Below are 20,883 nucleotides of genomic sequence, written 5' to 3'. Positions count from 1 at the left end.
AAGGTCAGCTTGGCCTTTGGGGATGATGCTGACTTCCCACTGCTGCGTCGCTTGTCCCTGGAGAACCAAGGAGCAGCCTGGCCCATATGTGAGGACACCAACACAGCCCTACAGCTGGAGGGCCTCTGTGAAGAGATCTCCATACCTCTGCTGGTAGATGTGCATCTGGACTACCTAGGTGGCTTGATTGGGGCCTCACCTTGGGCCTTTTTCCCCAACTACTTTGGTGGTTCGGAGCTGGTGGTGGCAGGCCAAGTGCAACCAGGAGAGCAGGAACTAGACATCTACCTGGCAACCCGTGGCCCCAGGGGTCGGCTTCTCGGGGCCTGCCACAGTGAGGTGGCCACCAACAGCAGCCAGAATGTCTTTGGTTGCCCAGGGGAGCCAGCCCCCAATGTAGCCCACTTCATACACTGCCTCTGGGCCAACATCACCTCTGGAGAACTGCTGGAGGCACACTTCCAAGCTCACGATGCCAGCACTCACCACCTGCTGGCTTCCAAAGTCCTCAACCTGTCCTTTGAATAAGATTTTGTCACACCTCTGACATCACTGGTCATGGTGCAGCCCAAAGAAGCCACTGAAGTCAGGAAACAGACTTTCACCGCAGATGGACTAGGCACCATCATGCCCTCATCCACCAGCAGTCATGGCCTAAGGGCAGGCACAGCCCAGCCAGCCTTGGTTCCCAAGGTTTCTCCCAAATCAAGGCTTGTGAAACCAAAGTTCTACTTATCCTCAACTACTCCTGCCCAGTTCCAAGGAGTTGGAGCCACTGGGTCAGAGCCCTAGTACCCCATCCACCCTCGCACACCAAAACCCCAAATTCCAGCACAACAGGATTCTGGCAACTTGGCTCAGCCAACTTTAGGATACCACCTGCTGCCTTTGTGCCCTCAAATTCTGGTGGCCTATTGCTTCTGAAGCCCAACACGCCATTACATCAGAATTCTGGTACCCTATTACCCATGAATTCCAAGACACAGGTCCCACCTCTGAATCCTAGCACCCCAGCCCAGCCCAAAGGTGGCTCTATGAAACATGTTACTCTGCTGCATTCCAAACCTGGTTCTCCATCACAACCTAAATTAGATGCCCCATCACACCCCCAACCTGGGGTACTTACATCACAGTCACCCAAAAGTCTGTCACAGCCCAGGGCTGGAGTCTCCACACATCAGTTTTTCAAATACCCATCACACACCAGAGCAAGTGTTCCTGCTCCTAAGACCCCAAACAACCTGCCGTACCCTAGACCTGGGATCCTCTTACCCAAGACCCCTAAAATCCCATTACCTCTTAAACCTAGTGCCCCACCTCATCAAACTCCCCTAAGCTTATCACTTTCCAAACCTAAGACAACAATCCCCAATAAACCCAAAATCTCATTACCCTCCAGACCTGACAAACTCAGGTCCCCATCTCCTCAGAGCCTTAGCATACTTCTAAGCACTATCTCAAGTCCTACAAGTCACAGCAGTTCCATGACAATTTCTGTCCTTGGAGAGCCCCTCCCTACTCTCTTTCACCCCACCCTGCCCTCTCTGCTGCCCCCTGGAAGGCTATGGCATCAGCATGACCTGTTGCCAGAGCCCCAGTGCACCAGGAAAATTCTGGGACCATCTGTGTCAGGAGTCCCAACAATGGGCCTACCCAACAGCTCCAGGCCTATGCCAGAAGGCAACCCCGCAAACCTGCCAGTCTTGCTGCCTTCTAGCATCCTCCCTGAGGCGGTCATCCTGCTCCTTATCCCTGAGGAGCTACAGCTGCTGTCTGAGTCAATGGAGGAGTCCAAATTTGTGGAGTCCTTGAACCCACCGGCTTTCTATACCTTCCTCACTCCTGACAAAGATGGTGAGTGCCATAGGCAAGAGGTCAAGCCACAAGGGGGGGGAGCAGTATGAATAGAGGGAACCAGGAGCTAGAAGTATACAAAGCTTGTGCAAATTCTTGTGATTCAAACTGCTTGCTTGCTTACTTTGAGACGTTGAACCAACTACTTAACTTCTCTGGGCCTCAGCACATAGGCACATAATTAGAGGCCCTGGGAGAGAAGGGATGTTAAGACTGGGGAATGCACAGAAATGAACTGGCCAAGCTATGGCTTTGACATTTGCTTTGTTGGACAAGAGAATTGCTCATGCTTCCCAAGCAGAGAAGGGATGTGGGGTTATAAATTAGAGCATCACTAGGCCAGTCAGCTCTGATTGGTTCTTTTGTGCTCTATGAACAGCCCTGCTTAATGAAAGGGATATAAAAATTGGGGAAGATGATGACAGTTGTCTTTAAATTTCCCAAAGACTGTGAAATAATAACAGTTTACATTTTTTAGCTCTTCCTATGTGCAGGTACTGCTCTACATATTGTACTTGTAGTCCTCATTTAATCCTCACCAAAAAACTCTTAATATCTGCATTTTACTCATGGGGAAACTGAAGCACAGAGAAGTGAAATAACTTGTTCCACATCACATAGCTAGTAAGAGATTTGAACCTACATAATCTGGTCCCATGCTGAATGTGATTCACCACTTCACTATTCGCCTTCCTGAGAGGAGTGACATTTCCTGGGGTGACCTTGTAGGACAGGATTAGAACCAGGTGTTGGTGGCAATAAGTCATAGAGATAGAAATTTGGGCATGACATCCTTGACATACCCCTATCCTTCACCACCCTCCCTCCCAATATCCCATCCATCTTCAATTCCTGACACTGTTATCTTTAATATGTTTGTCAAATGCACCCACTTCTCACTACCACAACTCTCACTATCCTAGGGCAGACTACCATTGTGCCTCACCAACAAAACTGTTCCAGCCTCCTCACTGGTTTTCTTGCTTCCTCTCTTGAGATATTCTCTTGGCCATTCTCCCACAGCAGCCAAAGGGATCATTTATTTTTATATAAATTTATTTTATTTTATTTTATTTTTGGCTGTGTTGGGTCTTCGTTGCTGCACGTGGGCTCTCCCAAGCTGCAGCGAGCGGGGGCCACTCCTCGTTGTGGTGCATGGGCTTCTCATTGTGGTGGCCTCTCTTGTTGCGGAGCACGGGTTCTAGGTGTATGGGCTTCAATAGTTGTGGCACGCAGGCTCAGTAGTTGTGGCTTGCAGGCTCTAGAGCACAGGCTCAGTAGTTGTGGCACACAGGCTTAGCTGCTCTGTGGCATGTGGGATCCTCCCGGACCAGGGCTCGAACCCATGACCCCTGCATTGGCAGGCGGATTTCTAACCACTGCGCCACCAGGGAAGCCCAAAACGATCGTTTCAAAACATAGATCACTTCATGTTCCTTCCCTACTTAACTCCTCTCAAGAGTTTCCTATCATACCTAGAATAAAGTCCAAAGTCCTCTTTATGAGCTTCAAGGCCCTGCATGATCTGCCCTCTATCCCATACCTCTCTGACCTCACCTTCTCCCACTCACCCTCTGAACTCAAGCCCCAGTGGCCTCCTGTTCCTCCAATGGGCCTTACCCCCATCCCTGCCTCCACTCAGAGACCTCTTCCAAGCTGTTCCCCCTGCTTGAAAATTGCTCTGACCTGCCTTGCCCTGCTCCCTACCTACCACTCTCATCTCTTCCATTGCCACTCAAACTCCAGCTCATGCCTTAAATCTCAGGTCAAATGTCCTTCTCACCCCTTCCTACTGCCCCAGACTATGTCAAGGATCTGCAACTCCCTCCGTCAATCTGTTCTTTTTTCTTATAGCATTTGTCATCATTGGTAATTATAATTTCATTCATGCCTGCCTTCCCAACCAAAATATGAGCTTCACCAGGTCAGAAATCATGACTGACTTTTTCACCACCATATCCCTGATGCTTGAACAGTGCCTGAATGAATAAATAAATGATCACATGAATGCATGCATAAATGCTATAAGAAAGAATTTTGAACATAACTGAGCTTGAAAGACTAAGGTACTATGGAGAACATAAGGTCTCAGTCTTGGCAATGTGCAGGTCAAATTGGGAAGCCAGTGAAGACTCTCCTGGTCAGAAGGAGAGTCTCCCCTTTGGTGGGCCGAGGACATCTTTGCCCTCAGAGTGTGAAGGATTTCTCTTATTTCTTTTACACTTGGCAGAAAATCCACATTGGGACAGCAATTCTGAGGAGATTCTGGGAGGAGCTGGAGACAGCATGGAATCTCAGGGAAGTTCTGCAGGGCTAGCAAAAATTGAACAAAGAGCTCCCCTGACAAAGATCCCTGAGCTTTCATTTCCATTCAGTTAGAATTTTCACAGGCATTGTGTGATCCCAGAGGAGGGGCAATGTATTAATTTTCCATTGCTGCATAATAAATTACCACAAACTTAGTAGCTTAAAACACTCCCATTAATTATCTCACAGTTCTATGGGCCAGAAGTCTAGGCAAGAGTTAGTTAGGTTCTCTGCTCAGGATTTCATAAGACTAAAATCAGGGTGTCTATCAGACTGAGTTCTCATTGTCTTCCACGTTCGTTCAGGTTGTTGGCAGAATTCAGTTCTTTGTATTAAGACTGAGATCGCTGTGGGATTTTTTGGGGGTTTTTTGTTTTCTTTGGGTTTTTTGTTTTTTTCTGATTGTTGGCTAGCAGTCACTCTCAGCTTCTAGAGGCCCCTGGGGCCACTTTCAGGTCCTAGAGGCTTCCTGCATTCCTTGCCACGTGGCCCCGTCCATCTTCCAAAGACAGCCATGGAGAATCTCCCTCCTGTTAAATCCTTCTCATACTTCAAATCCCTCTGACATCTCTGCCTCTGATCTCCAGACCCAGATTTAAAGGGCTCGTGTGATTAGGTCATGCCCACTTGGATAATCTCCTTATTTCATCAACTGCACCACATACCATGACCTATTTATGGGAGTGATAACTCACCATATCACACCCTGAGGATTTTACAGGGTGTGTATACTGGGGAATCTTGGGGGGCATCTTAGAATTCTACCTACCACAGACAGAGAGCAAGAGAAAATAACATTTGAGTTGGCCTGGAAGAATAACTAGAAATTGATCCTTAGTAGCTAAAGGAAGGAGAACATTCCAGGTGACAGGAAAAAACAGAAGCAAAGGGTCACTAGCAAGATAAGGCAGGGCACTCATAAGAATAGTCAGTTCAGTTGGGCTGGAGCATGCAGAGGAGCCTGGAGAGCTAGGCAGGGACTAGATATCAGAAAAGACTTAAATGCTGAGCTCAGGATTTTGGGGTTTATTTTGAAGGAGGTGACTGAGAGGCCAGGGGGCCCCAGAGTACCTAGGAATGTAATGGATCAGTCTCTTACCAACACAGTCCCCCTCTTTTTTTTTTTTTTTTTGGCGGTACGTGGGCCTCTCACTGTTGTGGCCTCTCCCATTGCCGAGCACAGGCTCCGGACGCGCAGGCTCAGAGGCCATGGTTCACAGGCCTAGCCGCTCCGCGGCATGTGGGATCTTCCTGGACCGGGGCACGAACCCGTGTCCCCTGCATCGGCAGGGGGACTCTCAACCACTGCGCCACCAGGGAATCCCTCCCCCTCTCTTTTGTAGGCACGTTGCCAACCATCTTCACCTTCTCATCCTCGGGTAAGCCAGCCACCCTCGCTGTCCTGTTTGAGTACAGAACAGCTTGTGCACTAGGACTGGGTCTGGGCTGTCTCTCTGGGGAAATAGACATGGCCTCCTACCTTCTCCTCACTCCTTCCCTCCCCTCCTCTCCCATTCCTTTTGATCTCAAGTGACCTCAGCATGCAGTGACTTGAAGCAGGGTTTTGGTTCCCAGTCAGAGATTGAGGTCAGGTCGTGGCAGTGACAGCACCAAATCCTAGCCACTAGACCAGTGGCCCTGGCCTTTCAGCTTTGCAGAAAAGAATTCCCACAAAGATGGAAAGTAGTGAAACAAGTAAAGTATTTATTAGAAGGAAAAAGAGACAGTACATGTGGATAGACACAGGCGGACTCAGAAAGAGAATAAAGCCCTCATGGTAGTTTAAATCACTTATATGGGGCATTTCTTCTGGGTTTCCTTTGGCCAATCATTTTGATTTGCCTGGTTCAGAGTCCGTATTTGGTATACCTCAGGATCCTCCCAATGTGTGCACCAAGATGGATTCCACCCAAGAGGGCTATGGGTAGTTGGGTGTCACTCCCCTTTTGACTTCCAAGGACTTTTCTAGTTGGGAAGATCTCCTTGACTTTGAGAATGAGAACTATGTGGTCTCTTATCTTCTATCTGGGCAGGGCCCAGCCTCCTTTCTCAATTGTCCTACTATTCTCATCTTAGAGTATCGGTCCACCGGTACTGAATCTCCAATAGCTTAGCCCTAGGGAGGGCATCTACCTCCTGCCTCAAATACCCCGTGAGAGAAGTAGCCCCCAAGAAATATTTATGGGGAAGATGAAGGACAAAGGTCTATCTTCCATAGCTTCCTCAGGCTGGCAAGGGTCTTGTAGACCCTACCTAACTGGGGTCACAGAACTCTTGCCCTGTCTCATTAAGGGGCCCCAGGGTGATTTCTGTTATTTCAGCAGGATTGGCTGTGGGGAGTGGTTGGAGTCCCTGCACCACCATTGTCCTGTGATGCCCTAGAGAAAACAAACTAAATAATTAGATTAGAGAAGCAGGGGCTAAAGACTAGCAAAAGACTACTATAATCAGAGACTCAAGCAAGGGTAGGAAGTTGGTTATACAAGGTCAGCATATCTTTGTTAATCTCAGGCTTAAATTTTTAGTATATTTCTCTATTTCTAAAATGGAAGTTCTGAACCTGTTGGTTCCAGGTCTCCTTCTTGGACTGAAAGGTCTTGGTTGCAAATTTGCAACAGTATGGAAGACAACAGAGCACTAGGCAAAATATAACATAAATCAGTATGGCTGAAACAAGGAAGGTTATAAGAAAATGGAAACCTCCCATCAGAGAGGTTCTTTTTCTTTGGTTCATGATTTTATTTTTACACAACATTGTAAAGCAACCATACTCCAATAAAAATTAATTTAAAAAAAGAATGCTGGTATAGGAAGGCATGACAGTTCACAATTGCTTAATTCTTAGATATCACTAGAAATTAAAGTTTTTAAGATTAAAGAACTCTAATAAATACATGTAATTATAATTACTAGAACCAATAAAGGAAACAACTGTGTATACCAAAAAATTAATTAATTAAATTTAATTTATCTTTTGAGTGAACTTAATTAGAATCTAATATTAATTCTATTTTTAATTTCTTTTTAAGAATATTATTATACTTTTACTTTTTTTTTTTTTTAACATCTTTATTGGAGTATAATTGCTTTACAATGGTATGTTAGTTTCAGCTTCACAACAAAATGAATCAGTTATATATATACATATATTCCCATATCTCTTCCCGCTTGCGTCTCCCTCCCTCCCACCCTCCCTATCCCACCCCTCCAGGCGGTCACAAAGCACCGAGCTGATCTCCCTGTGCTATGCGGCTGCTTCCCACTAGCTATCTACCTTACGTTTGGTAGTGTATATATGTCCATGTCTCTTTATCGCTTTGTCACCGTTTACCCTTCCCCCTCCCCATAGCCTCAAGTCCATTCTCTAGTAAGTCTGTGTCTTTATTCCTGTTTCACCCCTAGGTTTTTCATGACATTTTTTTTTAAATTCCATATATATGTGTTAGCATACGGTATTTGTCTCTCTCTTTCTGACTTACTTCACTCTGTATGACAGACTCTAGGTCTATCCACCTCATTACAAATAGCTCAATTTCGTCTCTTTTTATGGCTGAGTAATATTCCATTGTATATATGTGCCACATCTTCTTTATCCATTCATCCGATGATGGACACTTAGGTTGTTTCCATCTCTGGGCTATTGTAAATAGAGCTGCAATGAACATTTTGGTACATGACTCTTTTTGAATTATGGTTTTCTCAGGGTATATGCCCAGTAGTGGAATTGCTGGGTCATATGGTAGTTCTATTTGTAGCTTTTTAAGGAACCTCCATACTGTTCTCCACAGTGGCTGTATCAATTTACATTCCCACCAACAGTGTAAGAGGGTTCCCTTTTCTCCACACCCTCTCCAGCATTTATTGTTTCTAGATTTTTTGATGATGGCCATTCTGACTGGTGTGAGATGATATCTCATTGTAGTTTTGATTTGCATTTCTCTCATGATTAGTGATGTTGAGCATTCTTTCATGTGTTTGTTGGCACTCTGTATATCTTCTTTGGAGAAATGTCTATTTTATACTTTTACTTTTAAAGCCACTTCCTGTTACATTTTTTAAATCCCTTTCTTTTTTTATTAATTTTTATTGGAGTATGGTTGCTTTACAATGTTGTGTTAGCCTTCACTACACAACAAAATGAATCAGCCATACGCATACAGATATCCCCTCCCGTTTTGGACTTCCCTCCCACTTAGATTATCATAGTGCATTAGAAAGGTTTTAATATCTTGTGGGATCCAGGAAAACAAGCTGGAGAACCAGTTTTCAATTTTCCCACCCATAATACCGAGGATTGGTGGTTAATTGTCTGCTGAAGCCAGGTGGCTTGTTGTCGAATTTTCTCAATGTTGGCCTCTACCTGGGAAGAGGTGTTAAGGTATGTGCAACAAGAAGTGTTGGCAACTGCACGTACCCCTCCTTGTTCTGCCAACAGATAATCCAGGGCCAGTCAGTTGTCAAGTACCACTTTGGCCAGCGAATCTAGAGACTTCTGTAAATTAGTGAGAGAGTTAGCAGTACTGTTACCTATGGTAGTAAGAGTATAAGACAAGTTTCGAAGGACATGTTGGTGGGCGGCTACTCCCCACCATGGTAACAATGTATACCCAAAGAAATAGGCGTCTGCATCCGGGATGCCACCAGGTAAATCTCGAGTTAATTGTGTGAACAGTTTTAATGAAGTGGCCCAGTGCTTGGATTCGTTTAAGGAGTGGATTAAGAAAGGGGTAATCAAGGTTCCCAGCATACACTGTGTGGGCATGGAGTTATTTTGTAGGCAATTAGTGGTGCATGGTTTTTTATCTACCTGGCATATGAAAATGTATCCTGGCAGGGCACGGTAGACTAACTCACCCAAAGTTTTAAAACCTAGCCATCTGGTGGGGGAAGGGTAAACTGGGACGAAGTGAGAGTAGCATTGACATATATAAACTACCAAATGTAAAATAGGTAGCTAGTGGGAAGCAGCTGCACAGCACAGGGAGATCAGCTCGGTGCTTTGTGACCACCTAGAGGGTTGGGATAGGGAGGGTGGGAGGGAGGCTCAAGAGGGAGGGGATATGGGGATATATGTGTACATATAGCTGATTCACTTTGTTATACAGCAGAAATTAACACAAAATTGTAAAGCAATTATACTCCAATAAAGATGTTTTTTTTTAAAAAAAAAAAGACCTAGCCATCCAATTCTATTGTTACGGAAAATTTCTGCAGCTACAAAACCAACCCGTTCCATCCACATCCGTCCTACTATCTGCTTCTCCTGTGTGGATCGTTCTTCCTTTGGGTAGCGAGTTAGAGTTTGAGCACAAATAAGTAACTGGAATTCTGGCTTGGGGGGGCATTATAAAATGCTGGGGTGCTTTAATGCCAGTTCTTTGTCCTCCCAGTTTGACTTCATATTCTCCTTCTGTTACTAAGGGGAGGGTTAGGCAAGAGACATTAGAATTTTCTTCAGTAGGAAAATGAACAATTCTGACTCCGTACATTACCGTTCTGAGCCTTGGGTCTCTGGTAGAAGACCATTTTCCATCAGGAACTTGGCTATAATTCCTTACAAGATGGACAAGAGGGTTGCTCTGGTCCACAATGGACTTAGCTCAGGGTAAACAAATCCAGCATTCCGTCAATAGAGTGGAGGAAGCAAGAGTTTGTGCAATGAGAACCAGAGCTGCTGTCCATCCTGTGGATAAGGGAAATAGGCATAGAAAAGCTAAGGCTTCATAGTAGCACCAGTCAGAGTCATATTTAAATCACCTAGCATGGGCAGAGAAGTTTAGTAAATTCCAAAAGCAAAGGTGAGAGCAAAGAAGACAATAGTTATCTAAATCTACCAGAGCCTATCAATTATTCTGTAAGTGTACTGGAAGGCAAGAAGGAAGATAGTGGCTATGGGTACTTAGCCTAGGGTCTAAGAAGTCTTTTTGTCCTTTTCAAATAAAAGCTTCAGGTCTTGGAGAGGTTCATTCATCCACCTGGAATTTTCAGGCTTTTCTGGGTCCTCCGGATCCTGTGGAGACTCAGAGGAAGGGGTGGATTCACAGGAATGGCTGGAATGTAGGTCTTCAGGTTCTTGTAACATATCAGTGGAAACAGGTTTAATTCTGGACAGATGAACCCAGCTGGTGACCCCCTGGAGTTTAACTGCTATAGGAGTGCTCAGCAGGACTTGGTAAGGACCCCTCCATTTTGTGAGTAGCTGATGACCAGGGAACTCATTTTTCCAGGTCTTTAAAAGTTCCCAATCTCCAGGTTTTACAACAGAGTGACTGGGACTGTCATCTGGAGAGGGCTGTACTCTGTTGCCAGGCTCTTGTATATCCTCTGCACCGGGCCTAGGTTTATAATGTATTTAAGATGAACCTGGGTTTCTGGGTCAGTTAGCATGTCCAGAGTAAGGAATGTCCTTCTGTATGTCATTTCAAAAGGGCTTAACTTAGTGATTGTTTTAGGGGCTGCTCTGACCCTTAAGAGGGCTATTGGCAGCATGCAATACCACGACTCTGACCTTTCCTGATGGAGTTTGTCCAAGGTTTTCTTTAGAGTATGATTAGCCTGTTCCAGTTTTCCTGAAGACTGTGGTCTCCACGATGAACGGAGGTTGTATTTAATCCCTAAAGCCTGAAAAAGCTGTTGAGTGATCTTTACTACAAACAAAGGTCCATTGTCACTCTGAAGGTGACGGGGCAACCTGAATCTAGGAATACTTTCCTTTAGGAGAGCCTTAGCCACTTCAGTTGCCTTCTCTGTTCTAGTAGGGAAGGCCTCTATCCATCCAGTAAAAGTATCTATAAAGACTAGTAAGTATTTGAAACCCTGGAAAGAGAGCATCTGAGTGAAATCTATTTGCCAGTCCTCTCCTGGGTAAGTCCTACATCGCTGGACTGGGTTAACAAGAGGGGGAGGCTTGAAGTTGCCTCCTGGATTATGGGTGGCACAAAGGGCACATGCTCAAGTAACTCTTTTAATTGTCTCTGGGAGCCTTTTCCCTGTAAAAAGACGGAAAACAATTATAAACATTGCATCTCTCCCCAGATGGAAAGAATCTTGTAGCCCTATAATAATTTTCCATTGGTCAGAGAGAGGTATGAGCAATTTCTGATCTATGTGCCACGAGCCATCCATTCCCTTAGTTCCTCCTCTGTCTCATGTCCAGTTCTCTTTGGAAGTTGAGTACCTGGGTATAACGTTAGAAGGGGTAAGAGATGGGATTAATGCCATTTCAGTTATGGGCATCAAGACTGCTTTCTTTGTTTCCCGATCTGCCCTGTTGTTTCCTTGGGAAATTTGAGAAGTTCCCTTTTGGTGCCCGTGGCAGTGAATGACTGCTATCTGTTTTGGTTTTTGAACCACTTCTATGAGATGTAAAATCTCAGCCCTATATTTTATAGGGAAATTTCTTGCATTTAGGAGTCCTCTCTCTTTGCAGATAGCTGTGTGGTCATGTAAAACAAGGAAGGCATATTTTGAGTCAGTGTATATATTTACAATCTTTCCTTCCCCTAGGATTAAGGCTTGGGTTAGAGCTATCAGTTCAGCCTTTAGGTGGCAAAGGTTTTGCTTCTGACACTATGCATGCTCACAACAGCATACCCTGCCCTCCTAACTCCATGTTTAATGAAACTACTGCCATCAGTAAACCATTCTTCCTCAGGGTTTTCTGTGGCCTGGTCTGTTAGGTCAGACCTATAGGCATAGACCCAGTCAAGGGTTTTGAGGCAAGAATGTGTTAGCTCTGGGCTTTCGGCGAATATTAGTGTAGTGGCGTTAAAAGTGTGGCAAGTTTTGAGGGTTAGCTCTGGGGAGTCAAGGAGCAAAGGCTGGTACTTAATAAGACGGCCTCCAGTTAGCCAATTGTGACCTTTTGTATCTAGAATCCCTTGCACTTGATGAGGGGTCTGGACTTCCAGTGGCTGTCCAAAGGTGAGCTTGTTGGCTTCTTCCACTAATAAAGCAGTGGCAGCTACTGCCCGGAAGCAGCCAGGCCAACCTCGGGCCATGGAGTCTAGTTGCTTGGAAAAGTAGCCTATGGGCTGAGGAACTTCCCCTAGATTCTGTATAAGGACACCAAAAGCTGTCCCCTGCTTTTCAGCCACATACAAGATGAATGGCTTTTCAAATTGGGGAGACCCAGAGCAGGGGCTCTGGTGAGGACCTGCTTGATATCATTAAAAAGCCTTTTCTTATTCCCCGTTCCAAAGTAATAGTTCTGTATCTGGGCCTTTAGTGTCTTCATATAGGGGCTTAGCCATTAGCCTGAATCCTGGAATCCAAATTCTACAAAATCCTGTCATGCCCAAAAAGGTACAGAGATGTTTCTTTGTCTTTGGTGTGCTTAGGCCTAATATAGCTTGTTTTCTATCTGGAGATAACTGTCTACTTCCAGGGTTTATAATATATCCCAGATATTTAACTTGTTGTTTTGAGATTTGTGCCTTTATCTGAGAGACTCTGTAACCCCAGGCCCCAAGGATATTAAGCACTTCAATGGTATTTTGATCTGAGGCCTCCATGGAGGGACTACATATTAATATATCGTCTACATACTGTATAATAGCCCCTTCTTTCATGTGTATTTCCCTTAGTTCCTTTCCTAGGGCTTGGGTGAAAAAGTGTGGACTGTCCCAAAACCCCTGAGGCAATGCTGTCCAGGTATATTGTTGCATTTGGCCTGAGCCGGGGTTAGTCCACGAGAAGGCAAATAGATATTGTGATGAGGGATGAACTGGGATGCAAAAAAAAGGCATCCTTGAGGTCAAGTACAATAAACCATTTAGTGTCCTCAGGGATTTGGGCTAATATGTTATAAAGATTGGCCATGAGGGGATGTATAGGGACCACTGCATCGTTTACTGCTCTAAGGTCTTGTACCATCCTACATTCCCCATTTGGCTTAACAACTAGCCTAATAGGAGTATTGCACGGAGACTGGCAGGGCACCAAGAGGCCATGCGTTAAGAATTTATCTACAAGGGGTTGTAAACTCTTCTTCACTTCCAACTTTATAGGGTATTGTCTCTTGTTAGGGTAGGCAGCTTCTGGTCTATGACTAATTCTTACAGTTGGGCATTTATGGCCCTTCCAGGGATTCCTTTTTCCCATACTGAAGTGTCCACTGCTTGTAGAATATGGCTGGGAATAGGACCTTGCTCTTCCAGTTGGTCTGTCTTAGTCAGAGTCAAGATAAGGGGCTGCTCGGGGCCTCCTAAATCGAGTATGGCCCTGAGGGAGCTCAGAAGGTCTCTCCTCAGTAATGGAGTGGGACACTCAGGTACAACTAAAAAGGCATGCGAAATCAACCACTGCTCAAATTGGCAAGTGAGAGGCCCAGTAAAGCAATGGGTGCTAAGCTTTTCATCAACACCAGTCACAGTACAGCTTTTGGAGGAAAGAGGTCTAGAGTGAAAAATTAAGACAGAGTGAGTGGCTCCCATATCAATTAAAAAATCAATCTTCTTACCTGCCACGTCAAGGACTACCCAGGGCTCCTCGATGGAGATAAGACATCTCATTGGGGGGAGCCACCAGAATCCCCAGCCCACCTCAGTTGTCGAGTATGGCCATCTTGGGAGCGGGAGCCCCCCTTCTTCTTTGGGACTGAGGGCAGTCCCTTTTCCAATGACCTATTTGTTTGCAGGTTGGGCATGGCCTGGGGGGCTCTTTCTGGCAATCTTGGGCCCAGTGGCCAGTTGACTTACATTTGTAGCATTCCCCCTTGTTGGTCTTACCTCCAGATGGAGAGTTGGACTTTCTTGGCCCCCTTGGGTTGTCCGGAGGTTGCAAGGCATGGCTGACAGCAACACCTATCAGTTTTGCATGAGCCCTGGCCTGTCTTTTCTCATGATGGGTTCTCTCTTCCTTCTCAGCTTGGTCTCAATTATTAAATACCCCAAATGCCACATCTAGTAGTTGGGGCATGGGTGTTTGTAGGGCTAATTGTAATCTTTGGAGTTTCCATTTAATATCAGGGGTGGACTGACTAATAAAATGTTGTGTTGTCCCAGCAGGGGCTGACTTTCAGAAGTGGAGGGATCTATGTTGGTATACTTCTTAAAAGTCTCCACAAGCTGCCTATGAAAGAGGGTTGGATTTTCTTCTTCTTCTTGGGTCACTCCTTTAACCTTTTCATAGTTAACTGACTTTTTGATAGTTAACTATCAAAAAGTTAACTTTTAACCTTTTCATAGTTAACTGACTTTTTGATACACTTTCTCATCCCTTCTAATACACATTGGAGCATAGGCTTCCTGGCTTCTGTTCCTGCCTGCAAATTATAATTGCAAGGGCGTTCCTGATTTGGGACTGCATCTCCACCCATAGCATAATGTTCGGGTTGGTGTCTGGCAAGCTGGTTGGCATGTCCCTGGGCTGCTGTCCAGATTCTCTGTTTTTCCTCAGGAGTACAGCAAATAGATAGAATTACTTGGACATCCTTCCAAGTTAAGTCATGAAACCGTTCAACAAACTTACTAGGGTCTTCAGAAAATTGGCCCTGTTTCTGTTTGCATTGGGCTAAGTCAGTTAAAGAGAAGGGCACATGTACTCTGATTGTCCCTTCTCCATTTGCTACTTCCCTAAGAGGGCATAGTTTCCCTGATCCTGGGTGATAGGAAGCTCCACTGCAAGTTACCCAAGAAGGACTAGCCTCTCTTGGGGTAATGGAGGGTCTGGTGGGACATAAGGAGGTGCAGTTTGGGGTCAGTCAGAGGGAGCAAGAGAAGTAGGTGGCTCCGGAGAAGTAGGGATACTGTCAGGAGGAGGAGCTAGGTTTGCCCCTGAGAGATGGGAGAGCTTAGAAGGGGGATCATCTAACATGTCAGGAGAGTTTTCTGGTTCCCCAGGTTTTGAATTATAAGAGGTGGGATTTTGGTAAAGGACCATGAAAGCCTGAATATAGGGAACCTCAGTCCACTTTCCCACCCTGCAGCAATAAAGATCCAATTGCAGAATGGTATTGTAATTTAAAGACCCATTTTCAGGCCATTTTTCTCCATTCCCTAACTTATACAAAGGCCAGGCACTGTTACAGTAGAACTTAAGTTTTTCCTTTCTTAGCCCTTCTATTTAAAAAAAATTTCCAATTCTTAAGGATACACTCCAGAGGTGTCTCTTCTTGCTTGGAGGGGGATCCTCCTATGTTGAGTAACTTGCAAGCAAGAACAAGAGAGAGCTTCTAGAATGGAATCTGGCATGCTGGAAACATTTATCAGGAGGCTTTAACCTGAAGGGGTTCAGGGCATAGCCCAAATTCACTTCAAACCTGATGAGGTTTCAAGTGTCCTCTACTCTCCCATCGATTTCTGACCAGATGTCTCTGGTCTTCCATGGTAACTTGTGCAAGCCTTCTCCCCCAACATGGCCAGGGGAGGACCTTTGAACCAGTGCAGACCAGTTGCCAGGACTTTCCTTAGGAGGGATCCCTTGTCTATAGAGCTTATGTCCTGTGATAAGTCTTCCTATGCTGGGGTGTATTCCTCGTGACTGAGCATCTACAAAGTTTATAATTCAGGCTTCTGGGTAGCGGCCAGCCAGACAGGCTGTCCATAGCAGTGTGTAGGCTGCCAAGACCTGGAGTGAAGGGGGTCCCATAGATGCAAAGAGGAACCCTTGGAGAAATTGGAGTTGGGCGCTATGGAAGATGCCACAGGGTTCAAGGTTCCAGGGCCGGGAGGTGGAGAAATTCTCATAGTAAATTTCTGGGCGTTGAGTGAGGTAAGAGACTAGACAGCAAAAGAACCCAAAATCCTTTGCCCTGTCTGGCAGCTAAGATAGAACTGGGAAGGGTCTGACAATTTTGTCTCACACAGGCAGCACTGGGTTTGTCAGTGGCGGGGATGCAGTTTAGGAATGATGTCCAGGAAATCCTTCCCTAAAAGGGCACAGAGATACGAAGTGAGAAAGAGACCTTGTTGTGCAAGTAATGAGAGAGAGAGAGCAAGAGAGAGAAAAAGACACCCCTTGGGTTCCTTCTCAGTTGGAGGAGAATCACGTTTCCACCATGTCCCAAAGGATAGCATCAGCTGTCACCCAAGTGTTATTTGAATCTGTACAGCCTGGGGAATCTGCCTGCCACCCTCAATGTTGTTGGGGTAGCCACAACGCTGTGAGCAGACAGAGGTTATGCCCTGCAGGTCTTGAAAAGAAAGTGAAGTGGAGAGTGAGAAAGAAAATAAGAGCAAAAGTCAGGGACCTCAAGCCGCAGCTGGGTGAAACCCACTGTTTACCTTGAATGCCTGAATTCCCAGGTGTCGGAACCAAATATGATTTCAGGTGCCTCAGCCTGCAGCGGTTTGAAGCAGGGTTTCTGTTCCTGGCCAGAGATTGAGGTCAGGTCGTGGTGGTAAGAGCAGCAAATCCTAGCCACTAGACCAGTGGTCAGTGACAAGGCTCTGGCCCTTCAGCTTTGCAGAAAAGAATTCCCACAAAGATGGAAAGTAGTGAAACAAGTAAAGTATTTATTAGGAGGAAAAAGAGTACAGTACGCGTGTATAGACACAGGGATTGACTCAAAAAGAGAGTCACGCCCTCGTGGTAGTTTAAATCACTTATATGGGGCATTTCCTCAAGGTTTCCTTTAGCCAATCATTTTGATTTGCCTGGTTCAGAGTCCGTATTTGGTATATCTCAGGATCCTCCCAATGTGTGCGCCAAGATGAATGCCACCCAAGAGGCCTATGGGTAGTTGAAATCACTTACTATGGGGTGGCGCCCCCTCCCTTTTTGACCTCCAAGGAGCCTTTCTAGTTGGGAAGGTCTCCTTGACTTTGAGAATGAGAAATATATGGTCTCTTATCTTCTATCTGAGCAGGGCCCAGCCTCCTCTCTCAATTGTCCTGCTATGCTCATCTTGGAGTTTCTGTCCTTAGGGAACGAATCTCCAATTGCCTACCCTGGGGCACCCATTTACCTCCTGCCTCACTTCTAGACCATAACTTCAGAGTTGTGCCTCCTGCCTTGCAGTGGATGGGGACACCCACTTTGTGATCCACAGCCCATGCTCAAAAGAGAGGATCCGCTTCACACTAGATGGGTGCCCAGGGGACCTACTACAGCTCATAGATGACCCAAAGGCAGGTGATAGCCCCAAAGACTCTACCTCATATAACTCCACAGCCAGATATACACATGTCAACACCCCCAGACATTTGTGGGTTAATACAAACACATATCAGTGCACCGCACTAACACACAAGGACATACCCAGACACATGGAAACACACACAAATATACTCTAACACCAAGACACTCACAGAGACACATACACACACACTAGGGAATACAGTAAACTCACAAAAATACACATCTAGGCACATATATTTTGACACTTTCCACACCTACACATAGTAACATACAAATAAGCATCCAGATACACAGAGATGAACAACACATGCCCAGATCTACACAATGACACATATATCAACACACTCAGACACACACACATGCGCTGGTAACCTCACTCATCCCAATACACAAGAATTCAACACACATAGGTACACATACTCTGCTACTCTAGACATATAAAACATACCAAAGCACATAAATACCATGACACACAGCCAGATGCATGCACAGTGACACCCCCAGTTATACAATATGTACCAACACACAGCCAGACACACACAACATAAACTATTCACCAAGACTTATAACACCAACATATCCAGAGACACATATACACATACAACCAAAAAAAATACACGCTCTACCATAACACCTTCCCCAAATACGCAGATGCACTGATATGTCCAGAGATACTCATATGAACAGAACTAAACACACACATTTACACACTCAGAGGCAAGCACATACATGCAAATAGCCCCACTGGGGTAAGCATGCACACATATACATACATGCTCATACACTGCACAGGAAGGAGCAGATAGATGGGCTGTGGTAGAAGCACTTTCCTCAGGAGCTAGCTTTCTAACCACAGATCTGCACCACTTCATCTGAACTTCAGGCCCTGAGACTTCACCCCTCCTGTGCTGTGGGTGACTATGTGAATGACCATGTGAAAGCCTGTGCTCCCAGCAAGCATTCTTCTCCCTCCAGGGCTGCATGTACGTGGACAGCTGCTTGGGACACCATCAAGGCCAGGGCACAAGTACCTACTTCCAGACCATCACAGTTACTAAAGACAAATCCCAGGCCTACACTATCACCATCACCCGCAGTTCCATATCCATGCAAGGTGAGGGTACCTTGCTTCTGTCCTGGGATCAGTCAGCCCTACTGAAGAGGTCCCAGCTGGAGCTCCATGCGGCTGCTACAGCCCACCTCATCCTCTGCCTTGGGCCCCACCTTGAATTCCTAGTCCTCCAGCACCGCTACCAGAATGCCAGCACCCTGCAACTACCCCACCTGGGGCTCTATGTGATCAGTGGCTCAGGTCTCAGCCCCTTGGCTCGTGGCCTGCTGGAAAAGTGTTACTGAGGCTGATAGTGGTCAGAGGGCACCAGTCCCAAGAAAGACTCTGCCAGGGTGAGAGGCCAATGAGCCCACAGCACCTTGACCCTCAAACCACAAAGAGGAATCAGAGCCAAGCTGGGCCCTTGGAGAGCTCCTGGTCTAGGAATAAGACAGACCCAGGACTTCCCTGGGGGCACAGTGGTTAGGAATCAGCCTGCCAATGCAGGAGACATGGGTTCGAGCCCTGGTCTGGGAAGATCGCACATGCCACAGAGCAACTAAGCCCGTGTGCCACAACTATGGAGCCTTTGCTCTAGAGCCTGTGAGCCACAACTACTGAGCCCATGTGCCACAACTACTGAAGCCCGTGCGCCTAGAGCCCATGCTGCACAGCAAAGAGAAGCCACCACAATGAGAAGCCCATGCACCACAATGAAGAGTTGCCCCCGCTTGCCACAACTAGAGAAAGCCCACACACAGCAACGAAGACCCTATGCAGCAATATATATATATATATATATATATATATATATATATATATATATATAAGACAGACCCAGGCAAGGATAGTGATCCCAGGGAGTTATCAGTGCTAGACAGAAAGCAGTCCAGGGAGCTGGAGGAACCCAGGGTGAGGCATCTTGCCCAGCTCTGGAGTTCAAGAAAGATCTCCTATAGTAGACAGACCCACACTGAGTCTGTAAAGCTGAGCAAACATGTAGAGGAAAAGAATGGAGATTGGAGGAGATGAAGCTGGAGTGATCAGACAAGAATGCCAGCATGAGGAATTTGGCTTTTTCCTGAAGGCAATGGGAGTCATGAAAAGGCATAAGCAGGTGAAAGATACAGTCAGATCTGAGTATTACAAAGATCCCTCTGGGGGCTACTGTAAAGGGAGATTGCAGGAAACCAGACTGTAGGTCAGGAGACACTAGCAGAACCTGAGGCAGAGGCACACACCAAAGAGTTTGGGCAGTGATGGTGGGTTGGACAGATATTTTTACTTCCTCTGAACTTCCTCACTTCTCCAATCTGCCTTGTCATCTCCTTCAAGCCGGACTGAACCCCTCTGCTGCCATCTCATCCACCTTGGCTCTCTACTTTCATACTACTGCCCCATCTGGCTCCTCCACGTTTCACACAATGCTCAGCCTCTTCCTTCCTCCAGGCCTTTGCTGCCCTTCCTCCCTCCCACTTTTCCTTCTAGGTTTCCTGCTTTAGGATCCTCTCAGAGCTGTCAGTAGGACTGAGACTACTGCCTTAACTGGTGTTGCATCTCTCTCCCTCAGGACATTTCCAGCATGCAGACATCCAACTGGTGGCAGGGCCTATGGCGCCAAGCTTGAGGAGGCACCAGGACCCAGATGTGCTTGTGATCCTAGGCAAGAGGCTGCTGAAGGACTCACCAAGGCTGCCACCCCACTGGGCTTCCTGCTGGCTGGTGAAGCACTCTCATGTACAGCAGCTGCTGGGCCACCCCTACATTGCCTATGTCCTGTGATGGCCCCTGAACCCCAGAACAGGAGACCTGAGTTTTGGAGACCCAGAGGCCAGGGCATAGGGTGAGCCAGGAACAAAGCTCCGAGGACGTGAAAACACACAGGGACATGCACACTAACACATGCACTAAGTGACACACATACCAGAACACACACACAAAGACATGCAGATCTATGGACCTAGAGGCTTAGGGACTTCTACCTCCTCACAGTCCTTACTGTCTCCAGTCTCTACTCTTTTCAATCCATACTCCACAGCAGCCTTAGAAGTGACTTCCTTAAAACAAAAAACTGAAGCACCAGTCCTGCTCATGACCTCTGGCTCTGATGACATATTTAAAGTTCTTACAGTTCCCCTAGCAAACAATGCTCTCTCCCACCAATGGGCCTTTGCGTGTGCTTTTCCTTCTATGTGGGACTCCCTTCCTTGGCTTCATGCAGGTAAATTTTACATATTCTTCAAGTCTTGGTTGTCACTTCCTCTAGGAGGCCTTCCCTGACCCCTCCCATAGATTGAGTGTGGTCCCCTCCTGTTACCGTAGCCCACCCCCACATTCCATTCAAGCTCACCTATCATACTATGTAGTAATCATCTATTTACTTGTCTGGATCCCTTACTTAGACTGTGAGCTCTTTGAGGGCAAGGACCTTTTCTGAATCATCTATGTATCCCTAGGGCCTAGCACATAGTAGGTGCTTAGTAAATATTTGCTGAATGAATGAACCAAAAAGGATCCCATGACACAGCAGTAGACACACACATATAATACTCACAACCAAAGGCACAGAATCACACACAGAAAGACAGCAA

At 46.2% G+C, this 20,883-nt stretch overlaps 1 protein-coding gene across 1 annotated transcript in view; it reads left to right on the top strand.

Moving 5' to 3' along the window:
- ITIH6 (inter-alpha-trypsin inhibitor heavy chain family member 6) overlaps positions 1 to 20,074 on the top strand; it is a gene marked incomplete at both ends in the record, with an annotated part of 33,698 nt that extends 13,624 nt beyond the window's left edge. The window contains 11 exon segments of the mRNA XM_082865097.1: positions 1 to 525; positions 529 to 752; positions 754 to 800; positions 803 to 865; positions 868 to 1,854; positions 4,085 to 4,177; positions 5,505 to 5,540; positions 17,122 to 17,235; positions 18,217 to 18,268; positions 18,270 to 18,588; positions 19,865 to 20,074. Of these exon segments, the coding sequence (XP_082721223.1) occupies positions 1 to 525; positions 529 to 752; positions 754 to 800; positions 803 to 865; positions 868 to 1,854; positions 4,085 to 4,177; positions 5,505 to 5,540; positions 17,122 to 17,235; positions 18,217 to 18,268; positions 18,270 to 18,588; positions 19,865 to 20,074 (2,670 nt within the window).
- Between the last annotated feature and the right edge of the window lie 809 nt (positions 20,075 to 20,883).

This window comes from Leucopleurus acutus (assembly GCF_964270905.1).
Source record: "Leucopleurus acutus genome assembly, chromosome: X".
Lineage (NCBI taxonomy): Eukaryota > Metazoa > Chordata > Mammalia > Artiodactyla > Delphinidae > Leucopleurus > Leucopleurus acutus.
The sequence above is the reverse complement of the archived record's forward strand: the minus strand, read 5'-3'. Positions and strand labels throughout refer to the sequence as shown.